This window comes from Podarcis tiliguerta, assembly GCF_965153285.1.
Source record: "Podarcis tiliguerta genome assembly, chromosome: 12".
Taxonomy (NCBI): Eukaryota; Metazoa; Chordata; class Lepidosauria; order Squamata; family Lacertidae; genus Podarcis; species Podarcis tiliguerta.
Window position 1 is genome coordinate 7,944,667 of NC_139545.1, and position 12,567 is coordinate 7,957,233.

The window sequence follows — 12,567 nt, forward strand, 5'->3', positions numbered from 1 at the left end:
TTGTTATGTATGAATAACTGTGGTTGCAATATGCATTATTTCCTCCTGAATTCCCATGGCCAGGGGGGGGGGGGGGTGGAGAGAGAGAGAAAAGAATGAATATTGCGAGCCAAACCACATGTCTTACATTTTTTTCCTGAATATGACCCAACACAAAGCATTCAAGATCAGAGAAGCCAAGAGCCATATGGAAATTGCACGGACGAAGATTAAAAGCTAACATTCATATTAGAAAAGAACGAGATTGCAAACTGATGCTTCAAAACTAAATTCTGTCCAACTTGTCCTTTTCCAGCCAGTGCTTCCCCAAAGCCTGAGGCAGCATCCTGATTAGAGATTATATGTGTCTTTCTTTCTTTTTACAACATTAAGATGAAATTGTAAAAACTGTAACCCAAAATGATTTTTTAAGAATCCCACTTTGGGCAGTAGGAAAGTGTCATTTTAAGCAGTAAGGAACAACTGAGAACAATCCGCTCTGATTACACTTACACTTATCATTCTGGAGAATTACTAAATCCTTTACTTCAGGAGTGGGGAAACTTTGACCCTCCAGATAATGTTGGCTGATGGGCCAAAGTTGGTGGGAGATGTAGTGCAAACATCTGGAGGGCCAAACATCTGGCTTCTCAATGAACAGGAGGTGCTTCTGGTCTCCTCCCACAGAGAGGAAATGGTGAGGGCTGCCCTCAGGGGTCTCTTGGGCTCTATACCCCCCCCATGTGATTCAGAGTGGGGCCTTCCAACAACTGATGGCCTCTGATTCCCATTGTTGGGTAAGACTGATCTGATCTGCCCCCTTGTCCCTGTTGTATATCTTCTTCCCTGGCGGGGATGGGTCATCATTTTGTGGTTTGCCTCAGGTGCCAAAATGTCTTGGGCCAGCCCCAGTGGCGTTGCGTGGGTTGTCAGCACCCGGGGCAAGGCAAGTAATTTGCGCCCCCTAACCTGGGGCAAGGCAAGTAATTTGCGCCCCCCGCTGCACTGTCCCTCCCCCAGATAGTCCCTCGCTCTCTCTCCGCACCGCACCACACGCCTGGCACCCCCCCCCTCCACAGTGGGCAGCGACCCGGCGCCTCGGATCGGATTCGCACAGCCAGCACTGCAGTGAGAGAGATTGAGTGAGCCAGGTAGGGGCAGAGAGCTGCGAGTGCGAGCGCCCCCCCCCCCGATGTTGCGCCCGGTGCGGCCGGCCCCCCCTGCACCCCCCACGCTACGCCACTGGCCAGCCCTGATTCAAAGTGTGATAAATTCTGGTCTGAAAGATCTCTAAAGACATTTAGGATTGTTAAACCTTCGGGGATGCTTCTAATTCCTGGTTTCGTCCAATTTAATTGGATTTGTGGATCTAAATTCCTAGAATGCATTCAACATGGCAGCCAAATTGTTCTAGGCTGTGATCCCAACCTCATTTGCTTGGATTCATGTTCCACTGTAAGCAATTCCAAGTAATGTATTCAGGATTGGTGTGACAGCCGGTATCAGGAAGCTTGGAAATAATTTTGCACGATGCTTAGCAAAGATGTTTGATATCTAATCCAATGAAGCCAGAATGGGTTTTTCCACACAATCCTTCTATGACATGCAGAGAATGCAAGCTGGGTTTCAATGGATTGTGGTCATGCTTTACAAAGGCAAATACCGAGAGGGAATAAGCTGAGGGGAAAGTGGCACAATTAGCATCAAATTAAGTGTTACTAAATATTACAAGCAAACAGGCTCTTTGGGAAGGGGTGGTTCCGAGGAACGGCGTGTGCAGGTATTTTGCTCACTACTCCCCTTCAAAGGTGTATCCACACACCACCTTTCTTCTGTGGGGTTTCAAAGGCGTGCTTAGTCCCACAAACACAAGTGAAACCCTGTAGCAGAAACATGGCTCTTTATGTATGCCACAACAGCAGCAAGAATACTTATTGCGCAGTAGTGGAAGACACAAGAATTACCCACTCTGGAAGAATGGCAGATGAAGGTGATGGACTACATGGAATTGGCAAAACTGACTGGCAGAATCAGAGACCAGGGAGAAGAGACGGTGGAAGAAGATTGGAAGAAATTTAAAGACTATTTACAGAAATATTATAAGATTAATGAATGTTAGAATGACATCGGATTGAGGTTAAAAGGTTATTAGCAATAAAGTGGTGAAGGAATATGGAAAATTTGAAGGTTAAAAGGTGTAAAATTAAAAGGTTTAACATATTAAGATATTAAGAAAAGATTAGGACACATTAAGATATTAAGATAAAGATTAAGTTAAGATAGAGGGAAGGGATTTGCTGATTAAATATTTGAACTGGAATACAGTGAGGGGAGGTGTGGGGAAGTCTGGGAAATAAGTAAATGCAAGGAATATTATGAAAATGGAATTGTTTTTATTTTTGGTTTTTTCTGTGCTGTTGTTTTTGTCTTTTTGTACTTTGTATTTTTCTTTTGTTTTTTCTTTTATGTAAAAACCTTAATAAAAAATATTATATATATATATATAAAATTACAAGCAAACAGGCTCTTTGGGAAGGGGTGGTTTTGAGGAATGGCGTGTGCAGGTATTTTGCTCACTACTCCCCTTCAAAGGTGTATCCACACACCACCTTTCTTCCGTGGGGTTTCAAAGGTGTGCTTAGTCCCACAAACACAAGTGAAACCCTGGCAGCAGAAACATGGCTTGGGGGGAGGGAGGAGATTTGGAGCAGAGAAGAAGCAAGCAAATCAGCATCATGCAGGGCCAATTCAGAGCAAAGAAGCACAACACCTTATCCCTGCTACTTCTGTATTCTAAATTGCGTTTTCCTAAAGCATCTCTCTCCATTTCTCCCTCCCTCTGGCCTTATGCTGGCCTTTGGCCGTACAGTCATACCTCGAGTTGAATGCGCTTCGGGAGGAGCGCGTTCAAGTTGCGCTCCGCCGCAACCCGGAAGTAACGGAGCGCGTTACTTCTGGGTTCCACAGCTCACGCATGCGCAGATGCTCAAAATGACGTCACGCGCATGCATGGTAGCGGCAAAACGCGACCCGCCCATGTGCAGACGCGCCGTTGCGTCTTGCGTTCCATTTGGAATGCAAACGGGGCTCCGGAACGGATCCCGTTCGCATACCAAGGTACCACTGTAATAAAGATTCTCCTTCTAAGGCCTTTGGCTTTGTTGTATGTGCCCTTACCATGTGGCATATAAGCAACAACACCTGGAGCCAAAAAGGGTCATGGCAGATAAAGGGGTATCTTCCGTCCTAATTACTGTACCTTCTTGCCTGTTCGCTTTAAGCCCCAACGTTATTAACACATTTAAGGTAACAGCCCAAAACACACTTACTATGGCGCAAGCCCAACTGAACACAATGAAACTGGCTTCCAGCGGCGTGCAGTGATTTTTTTTCCACAGGGGAACAGTTAGGGCCCGAGGTGTTGGCTTGCGAGGGGCATCAATGTCATGTGTGCGACAGTGCAATGTCCTGGCGTCGCACACGTGAGCATCGCGCCTCCCTCCCTAAGCCAGGCAGAAGCTTCTCAGTCTTTGGGAAGGAGGCACCAGGGGAACATTTAGGTGACTAGTCTAGTTCCCTTAGTCCAATGACCGCGCACCACTGCTTGATTCCATGCACAGGATTGTATTGTGTGCATTTTATCATCTCATTCTGATAAATCCAGAATGGGAGACATCTCCTCGATTTTGAAAAACCTGAATTTTTAGATTAAAGCAGGCTTCAACAGTGTGAAACGGAGCTCACTGCTTAGCAAAAGGCACAGTTGAGGCCTTTACAAGCCGGTCTAACTGCAGCACAACGTGCGTTAAAGTATTCCAAATAGCATCATTTGCTACAGGGCCAAAGCTTATCACAGCAAGCAAAACCACAGGAGAATTGCAAGGCAGCAGCACCGCTGTTGCATTCAAAGAAAGGCACGCTCGTTCATTTTTGAAGTCGAAGCTTAGGCTTGACCACAAATTCCTCGCTCAGTGTAGGATTCTCTAATGCATTCCATATGAGCAGCACAAGATATCCTTGCTCTTCAGATTCATTCACTTACTGTTGCATCTTCTGAATTCCTATTGGGTACTTCTACTGCCCGGAGAGTTGTGTCTACCCTGACCTTTGCCCTTGTTACAAACTGGATGACGGATGAACTGTCCTAAGGAATGAAAAAAACAGTAAAAGTTGAGTAACTCTGTCAATTCCACAGCCTTCAAAGTCTTTTAAGCACCAGCTCTTTTATGGCCTCAAATCAGATGCAAGGTCCACAAAGGTCCAATATTCCAGATTTAAATCCAACACATCCCATTAAATTTGATATACAGTCCTTTTTTTTGTTTTCAAACTCAGATCTGATATGCGTAAAAAGCTCTTCAGTCCGGATACATCGCCCAATTAAAAGAATGCAACACACTGCCAAACATCACCAGCAAAGAACATCTTAACCTGAATTACTTCCACATAATTAGGAACAGATATTTAGATACAATTACTAAATTGCAGTTGCACACAGTACTGGTTAAAACATTGCATTATCAAAATATATCCTAACATGACTCACTGCAAAAAAAGCCTAAATATGTGTATGGTGGTGTGTGTGTTTTTTATTCTTCTTCTGCAAAAATGAATTAGTCTTGTGCTTCCTGTGAAGAGTCTGAGCATGAGGAGTCTCATACACAAGGAGCCTTTTTAAGTCAATGGTTCTTCTAGAATGTCAAATTATTTGAGGTTACAATCAAGCGGTGAATAAATTTTATGAAATACATAAATAAAACTGCATCCTATGCCCTCAAGAATTACAGCATCCTAATCACATGCCTGTTATATGGTACTGCAGGACCATAGTGGCAAATTAGAAAACACAACTGGAGTTATAATGTTCTTTGTTATTTCCTCCTGGCTATAATAATTATGTTTACCCTGTGGCTCTCACCTACACAGTGTCTATGGTCAAAGGGGGCTCCTAAATGTGCACTGTGGACCTGACACTTAGACTGAAGTCCTCTGGCACCAACTACATAGTCCAAGGGTGCGTTGTGTACCACCCCACACAGGGCCAGCCCTACCCTTGGGCAAAGTGAGGCAAACCCCCTGACATATGGGGGCAGCCGTAGCAGGCCCCTGGTTGCTATTCCTTTCTACACCAGGAATACACCACTACACCAGCGTGGTGTAGTGGTTAAGAGCGGTGGACTCGTAATCTGGTGAACCGGGTTCGCTTCCCCGCTCCTCCACATGCAGCTACTGGGTGACCTTGCGCTAGTCACACTTCTTTGAAGTCTCTCAGCCCCACTCACCTCACAGAGTGTTTGTTGTGGGGGCAGAAGGGAAAAGGAGATTGTTAGCCGCTTTGAGACTCCTTAAAGGGAGTGAAAGGTGGGATAAAGTCCAAACTCTTCTTCCTCTTCTCTACTGGAGGGCAGAATTGTGTCTATTACATGGTTTGGCCTGTCCCACCCCCATGCTGTTACCTCTGGAGCAGTGGAAGGTGCTGCCCCATCAACAGGGTGGTGGTGGGGAATAAAATATATATATTTTCCATACATTTCACATATAATTCCAATACACAATGTATTTTTCCCCCCTTTTGCTTTATCAACTTCCCATCCCATTCACAGCCAGCGTTCAGAAGTCGGACGATGGGCTGTGAGGAGGTCGAGGAAATAAGTTAATGAAAGATAAGGATAAAGATTGGAGGTGTTTTTAATTGTTTTTGTGTTTTTTGTGTTTTGATGTATTGTGCTTTTGTTTTTGCTTTTTTATTATGTAATTTTGTATTTTTCTCTTTTTTTCTCTTTTTCCTTTTTTCTTTTCTATTTTGTGTAACTTCTAAACTTTTAATAAATATTATTTTTTTAAAAAAAACAACAGAAGTTGGACGATGGGAGGCATGAAAAGATGTACAAATTTAAAACGCATTCTGCTTATGTTTGCTCAAACCATTCCAGATAATTCCATCGTAATTCCCATGGTGTGACGGATCCTGTACAGGCACCTTAAGAGTATAATTCAGGCAACGATGCTCACCTTTTTCAATATCTCGGTATTCAACAGCATATGCACATCTATGCTGCGGGATTCTGCTTTAGCTAGTGAGCTTAAGTTGCAGCGTATAATCAGGCAGGACCGGCCTGGTCTTTCGCAGTCCTAAGGGAGAAAAGTAGAAAGCTGTGAGAGAAGTAAGGAAAGGTGGCAAAATTTTAAAAAATGCTCTTTGGCTTTTCTGACTGGATGGGTAACATCAGCCCTGGTTTTGTAACTCCTCTCCAACTTCTCTAGAAACGTATCCTAGAGAATTGTAGGAGCAAGTGACTGTCACACTGGCCCCCAGGGTGGGGGAGGCCAGGATCTGGCCTGCTGGGCTGGAAGGTGTCAGGGAACTGCCATCGGATCGGGAGGCGGAGAGGAGGCTCCCGGACGATGGTGGAGAGGGTCCTAGTAGAAGGAGGAATAGCCCATCCGCTGGGGAAGGTAATCAGCGTAACACCAGTGGAGGAGGGGAGGAGATGGAGGAATCGGAGAGGTGGCTGCAGGACTCTTCGCAGGAGACCAGCGGAGAGGGGACAAGTGCTCCGTTGCCCACACCCACTTTGCGCAGAAAACTTTTGCGCAGGCAACGGGGAAGGAGACTGGGCGTCAAACAGCTTCTATGCTGGAAGCGGTTTAAGAAATGACCACTGACGGATTCTGCCAGCGACTGAGACAGCCACGGAAATTGAGGCTGTCCTGACAGAAAGGGTTCAACCATGCAAACTAGCCAGGAGTAAAGGCAACTTACGCACGAGCAACCCCTAGAACCATTACGGAAGGCTTCTCTGTCTCTGTCATAGACAATCTGGTACAGATCTCCCCATGAAAGATCCCAGGTAATGCAACAACTATTCATACAAACAAGGGCCTACTTTTTAGCTCAGCACCGCATCACTTATGCTTGTGGATCTAGGATCCTTTCTTGGCTGAAGAGTGGGATAAAAACGCTTTAAATAAATGAAGTTTCAATCTTCAGCACCCCTGGGTGGGTAAAGATGTATTTTACTGGGGAGCCATTGTCAGTCAGTGCTGATAACTGTGAGCTAGGCGAGTCCATAAACTGATTTGGTATAAGACAGCTTCTGCTGTTTCTGTACTTTTGCTGCACTGTAGAATGAAAAAGGGACGCAGGTGGTGCTGTGAGTTAAACCACAGAGCCTAGGACTTGCCGATCAGAAGGTCGGCGGTTCGAATCCCCGCGATGGGGTGAGCTCCCGTTGCTCGGTCCCTGCTCCTGCCAACCTAGCAGTTCGAAAGCGCGTCAAAGTGCAAGTAGATAAATAGGTACCGCTCCGGCGGGAAGGTAAACGGCGTTTCCGTGCGCTGCTCTGGTTCGCCAGAAGCGGCTTTGTCATGCTGGCCACATGACCCAGAAGCTGTCTGCGGACAAACGCCGGCTACCTCGGCCTATAGAGTGAGATGAGTGCACAACCCCAGAGTCGGTCACGACTGGACCTAATGGTCAGGGGTACCTTTACCTTTACTTAGAATAAATTAACTGAATAAAGTAGCTGAGATGGCTGATCAGCTGAATGAACAGCTTTATCATTCCGTTTAGAGCCTGTTCCCAAACAGTAAAGAAACTAGTCAGCTTGCATCTGAGTCTTAGGTATCCAAGCATTACAATCCAAAAGTTGTAGTGTGTCATCTTAAATCATACTAACGCTGGCCCCATGGACCCTTTCCTGGGAGCAAACCCAATGCACATAGTGGGACTTCTGAGTAAACATGCATAAGATGGTACTGCAAAGGGTCACAATGCATGTGATTTGGGAGATCTGTGGTTCTTGACATCTTTATTTTTTGCTAGAGGCACTGTAGAATCGGCACAAGGGGGAAAGGTTAACTGCTCTTCTTACTGCAGTACGACCACAATTCAAATTATGGGGTTCCCGTGGCTGCTTTAAGGAAAAGAAAAGGACATCAGGAGATCTAGTCATGGAAGTCCTGCATTATAAGGTTCATGGCCTCTTAAGGCTGCATCATCCACTGAAATACTATCTCTACTCTTAAAAAATATCCATCAATATTATTCTCTCTCTAAATGCTGTAAGTAACAGAAGAGCTAACTCCTGTCCCTTTAGGAAACCTTATCCTTGCCCAGAAGTTATCTATTCCACTACAGAAGAACACCCGCATTACACAAGATTGTGTTTCTCCTTAATTAATTCCATTTGATGGGAACCCCGTGAGAAGATTGTTCACATGTCAATTGTGCCATCTCACTGGGTTGTTGACAAGTGTTAATAGCCGACTCCCCACTATGTCTGTGATGAATCTCAGATGTCTCAAGGAGAGCTGGCCTCCACCTGATTTGCTGAGTTCCTTTCTTTCTCCAAACCTTTATTAGGCATTACAGATATAGACCATCTTAGACCTATACAATTTTTTAAAAAATATATACAAAGAAACAGCCATATATAGTAACAGAAATTTTCATTGGAGTGTCTTCCCGCTAAACTGTGCCATTCACCACTCTAAGAGATACTATGGACAGAAACTGGGTTAATATCAGACAGATAGAATCTGATATTTTCATTGTGCCTTGATTATAACTACCCAAGAAGGGGGATAACATGTGTTTACGTAGCTGGTGGTACAGTGGACAATAGAAAAGAATATGTTCTACAATTGTTCCACCAATTGCTGATTTCCTTCTTCCTTGATAAGCCTTTCTCCATAATGCTTTTGTCGTCTCTTAATGTTTTCTATAAGGGACGCGGGTGGCGCTGTGGGTTAAACCACAGAGCCCGGGACTTGCCGATCAGAAGGTCGGCGGTTCAAATCCCCACAACGGGGTGAGCTCCCATTGCTTAGTCCCTGCTCCTGCCAACCTAGCAGTTCGAAAGCACATCAAAGTGCAAGTAGATAAATAGGTACCGCTCCGGCGGGAAGATAAACAGTGTTTCCGTGCGCTTCTCTGCTTTGCCAGAAGTGGCTTAGTCATGCTGGTCACATGACCCAGAAGCTGTACACCGGCTCCCTCAACCAATAAAGCAAGATGAGCGCCGCAACCCCAGAGTCGGCCACGACTGGACCTAATGGTCAGGGGTCCCTTTACCTTTACCTTTAATGTTTTCTATGGCTCCTAGTATGAGTATTTGCAAATCAGCTGGAGATACTCAGTAACTGAACCTGTCTTAGGAACTGGACCAGTCTTGAGCAACTACAGAATAAGCTATATTTCTATGCTTGACTGAATCCCTTTGCTAATTCAAATGATCTGTCTCAACTATGTGAAAGCTGCACATGTCTAATGTGACTCAGTTAACAGCAATGAGATGAATAAAGGCACCTTAAAATAGCAACAACAATAATACAGGTTGGATTTCAAATATTTTGGATAAAGGGTATTTCAACCGTGGATTATCAAAGGGGGAACAAACCTGTTCCTCCTTTCAAGGATCATGTACTGCTTCATCACAGTATATTACTCTAATTACTGGCTGTATGCATTGTGTTAGAACAGGGGTCAGCAAACTTTCTCAGTAGGGGGCCGGTCCACTGTCCCTCAGACCTTGTGGGGGGCCAGACTATATTTTGAAGAAAAAAATATGAACAAATTCCTATGCCCCACAAATAACCCAGAGATGCATTTTAAAAGAAAAGCACACATTCTACTCATGTAAAAACACCAGGCAAGCCCCACAAATAACCCAAAGATGCATTTTAAATAAAAGGACACATTCTACTCATGTAAAAACACGCTGATTCCCGGACCGTCCACAGGCCGGATTTAGAAGGCAATTGGGCCAGATCTGGCCCCCAGGCCTTAGTTTGCCTACCCATGTACTAGAACCTAAACTTAAGGCTGCATGTGAGAATGCATGAAAAATGGGCATAATTATGTTTTTCTACATCCATTTTTCACACAGCGGAATGTCAACTTGGCAAACACATCAGTGAACTATCTTCTTCCTTTTGTAGCAAATCTTTTCTTGCTTGTGGGCAATGATATAGCAGATCAAATCAAGGATTCTCTACTGACAGTTATGGATGCTAAGTCCCCCCATTAAAACAGTGTGCTCTCTTTTAGCTGTAAGAGTAGTGGGTAGGCCATGCATGTATGAGGCTCTGGAATATGGCAATTGACTTTTTAGAAGTCGAAAATGAAGTTAGTTTCTTACCAACACTTTCCTCCCAGATTTGGTAAAAAAGGCAAATATTGTGTGGAAAATGTTCTCCTTTTCTTGAGGAATGACACATGGGGTTGGGTTTTTCTGAAAAGAGCAGTTTCCTTTGTCCTGGGCAACCTAAAGAAAGATCACAACAACACAAAAATAATTGAGTTACCCTCTTTTGTAAATACACCACCTTTTCCATTAGATCAATTTAGATTTTTTTTAAAAAAAGAAGAAAAGAAAGAAAACCACATTTCCCCCATATGGGCAACAAGGGGAAAAATGAAACAAAGACCACTCCTGTAAGGGCTACCAGTTTTTTATATCTTTTTCCTTACATATATTAACTGCAATGAATGGAAATAGAAAATTGCCTATTGTCAATCCTACCCAATTTTGCCTACTGAGAACCAATTATTTCCTTTCCATCTTAGTGACTGGTAAGTTCTAAAATGCCTTTATTTGGAAGCAAGCAGTATTTATTTCCATGGAACTAAAGGCTGGTTGTTAAGTTAAAGGAGCAGTATAGCTGCCATTCTCACTCCACGCTAGTTTGGTAATATCAGAACTGCTGGAACATATAGGATTTATTCTCAAGGGATGTTGTCGGATGAGAAATAACCCCTCCTATGGAACTGGTTCTAATACTACTGGTGCTGGATCAGTCTGGGGTAGAGGCATGGAGAAATGGCAACCATGCTTTCAGAAGTATGCTACCAATGCAAAAAGAAAACTGGATGTGATTGTAGGTATGTATGTCCTTTTGGTGAGGGAGGTGTTCACTGATGCAATCCTGACACCTTTTTAAATCACCGCCATGCGTACAATAAGAGCAAAATTGCTTTCTTAAGTGTTTTCTCAACACAAACCAACATGCACATCGGTAAAACACTGCACAAAAGGAACACGATTACAATCAGATATATAGTCAAGATGGATTTTTAGCAATGCTTTATCAATGTGCACATGTGCCACTGATTATGTAGAGAGGGGAAAATTTGCTCACGAATGGAAACAAGTGAAAGCTACTCCAAACTGTACATACAGAACACTCTGTACGAAATTCAGAAACAAAAAAGGAATCAGCTGAAGATTCCTAATGCAACAAATTCTATTACAGAAACAAAACCAAGTAACTGCAGAATCTAGCGGGAAATTGGGGGAATACCCCTTGCATTCACATCCTTTGTATATTCTTCGTTTCTCAATAATGGTTTCTCAATTACCGTATTTTTTGCTCTATAAGACTCACTTTTTCCCTCCTAAAAAGTAAGGGGAAATCTGTGTGCATCTTATGGTGCAAATGCAGGCTGTGCGGCTATCCCAGAAGCCAGAACAGCAAGAGGGATTGATGCTTTCACTGCGCTGCAATCCCTCTTGCTGTTCTGGCTTCTGAGATTCAGAATATTTTTTTTCTTGTTTTCCTCCTCCAAAAACTAGGTGCGTCTTGTGGTCTGGTGCGTCTTATAGAGCGAAAAATACGGTACTTCTTCCCAACCATTCCATGCCCTCCCACCAACCTTTTTTTTTTTTTTGCATGTGGCATTTTTGCACTTGCACATGAGCAAACATGCACACACCTATCATGGATGGCCTCTAGATATTATGGACTACAGCACCCATCACTCCCAGTCAGCATGGCCAATGATTAGAGGTTGATAGGAGATGTAAGGTACCCTTGCTCTGAAGTTTCTGCAAACCATTCCTGTTCCTAGCAGTGCTGAGCAAGCTGGAATAACGTAGCAGAGTGCTTGTGAATGACAAATTGCAATTTCTCAAGAGGCACCCTTCTGAGATGAATATGAATCGGCTGACTCCGTTTGCCCCTAAAACAGATGCTTTATTCACAAGCTCCATAGTATGCTGACCTCGGTGACTTGTCAAATGTTTTATCTTATAATAGTTGTCAGAGCTGTTTTTGGCATGTATCTTTTAACAAGTATTTCCTGACGTATTCGCAGCGCAGGTCCACAAACTAGGTAACTTGTAACACACACATCCCTTTTTTAAGCGGAGGATCCAACTTCTTTCAAAAGTGGACATTGCAAAATAAATAGCTGCACACAGCCTCTCCAGATGCAGAGACAGTTTGTTCTCCTGGACAGATTTACGACTTACAACAAGCAAATAGGGGATGTTTTGCACATGGCAAGAGGCTGCGAAAACAGATGTGACAAGTGATGTTTCTGCTTTCTGCCCGTTTCCTTTCAGTGCGCAAAAAGTGCTCTTGTGAATTGGGCAAGGGGAGACAGCTCCAGTAGGAAACCACATGCTCTGTATCTCCAAGCAGAAAAATCTCTTTCTGAAATTCCAGAAAGCTAGAAGGAGCAATGATCTCACTCAGTGTAAAGTAGCATTCTATGTCCTTACCTACCCATGAGAAAATTGCATCAGCTTCATAAGCAGCCAAACATCACAAACAGGTGTCCTGCAGCTGATCCATGGTCACTGA

At 43.9% G+C, this 12,567-nt stretch overlaps 1 protein-coding gene across 2 annotated transcripts in view; it reads right to left on the minus strand.

The window, feature by feature from the left end:
• The window catches only part of ITGA9 (integrin subunit alpha 9), a 250,059-nt gene that overhangs the window by 26,809 nt on the left and 210,683 nt on the right, over positions 1-12,567 (minus strand). For both annotated transcript variants that reach the window (XR_014503854.1, XM_083407018.1), the window contains exons 24-26: positions 10,122-10,247; positions 5,992-6,111; positions 4,022-4,123 (exon numbers count right to left, since the gene is read on the minus strand). Coding sequence is in view for 1 of the 2 variants with exons in the window: in XM_083407018.1 (XP_083263144.1) it covers positions 4,022-4,123; positions 5,992-6,111; positions 10,122-10,247 (348 nt within the window). In the remaining variant the exon portion in view is untranslated. The remainder of the gene's footprint in view (positions 1-4,021; positions 4,124-5,991; positions 6,112-10,121; positions 10,248-12,567) is intronic.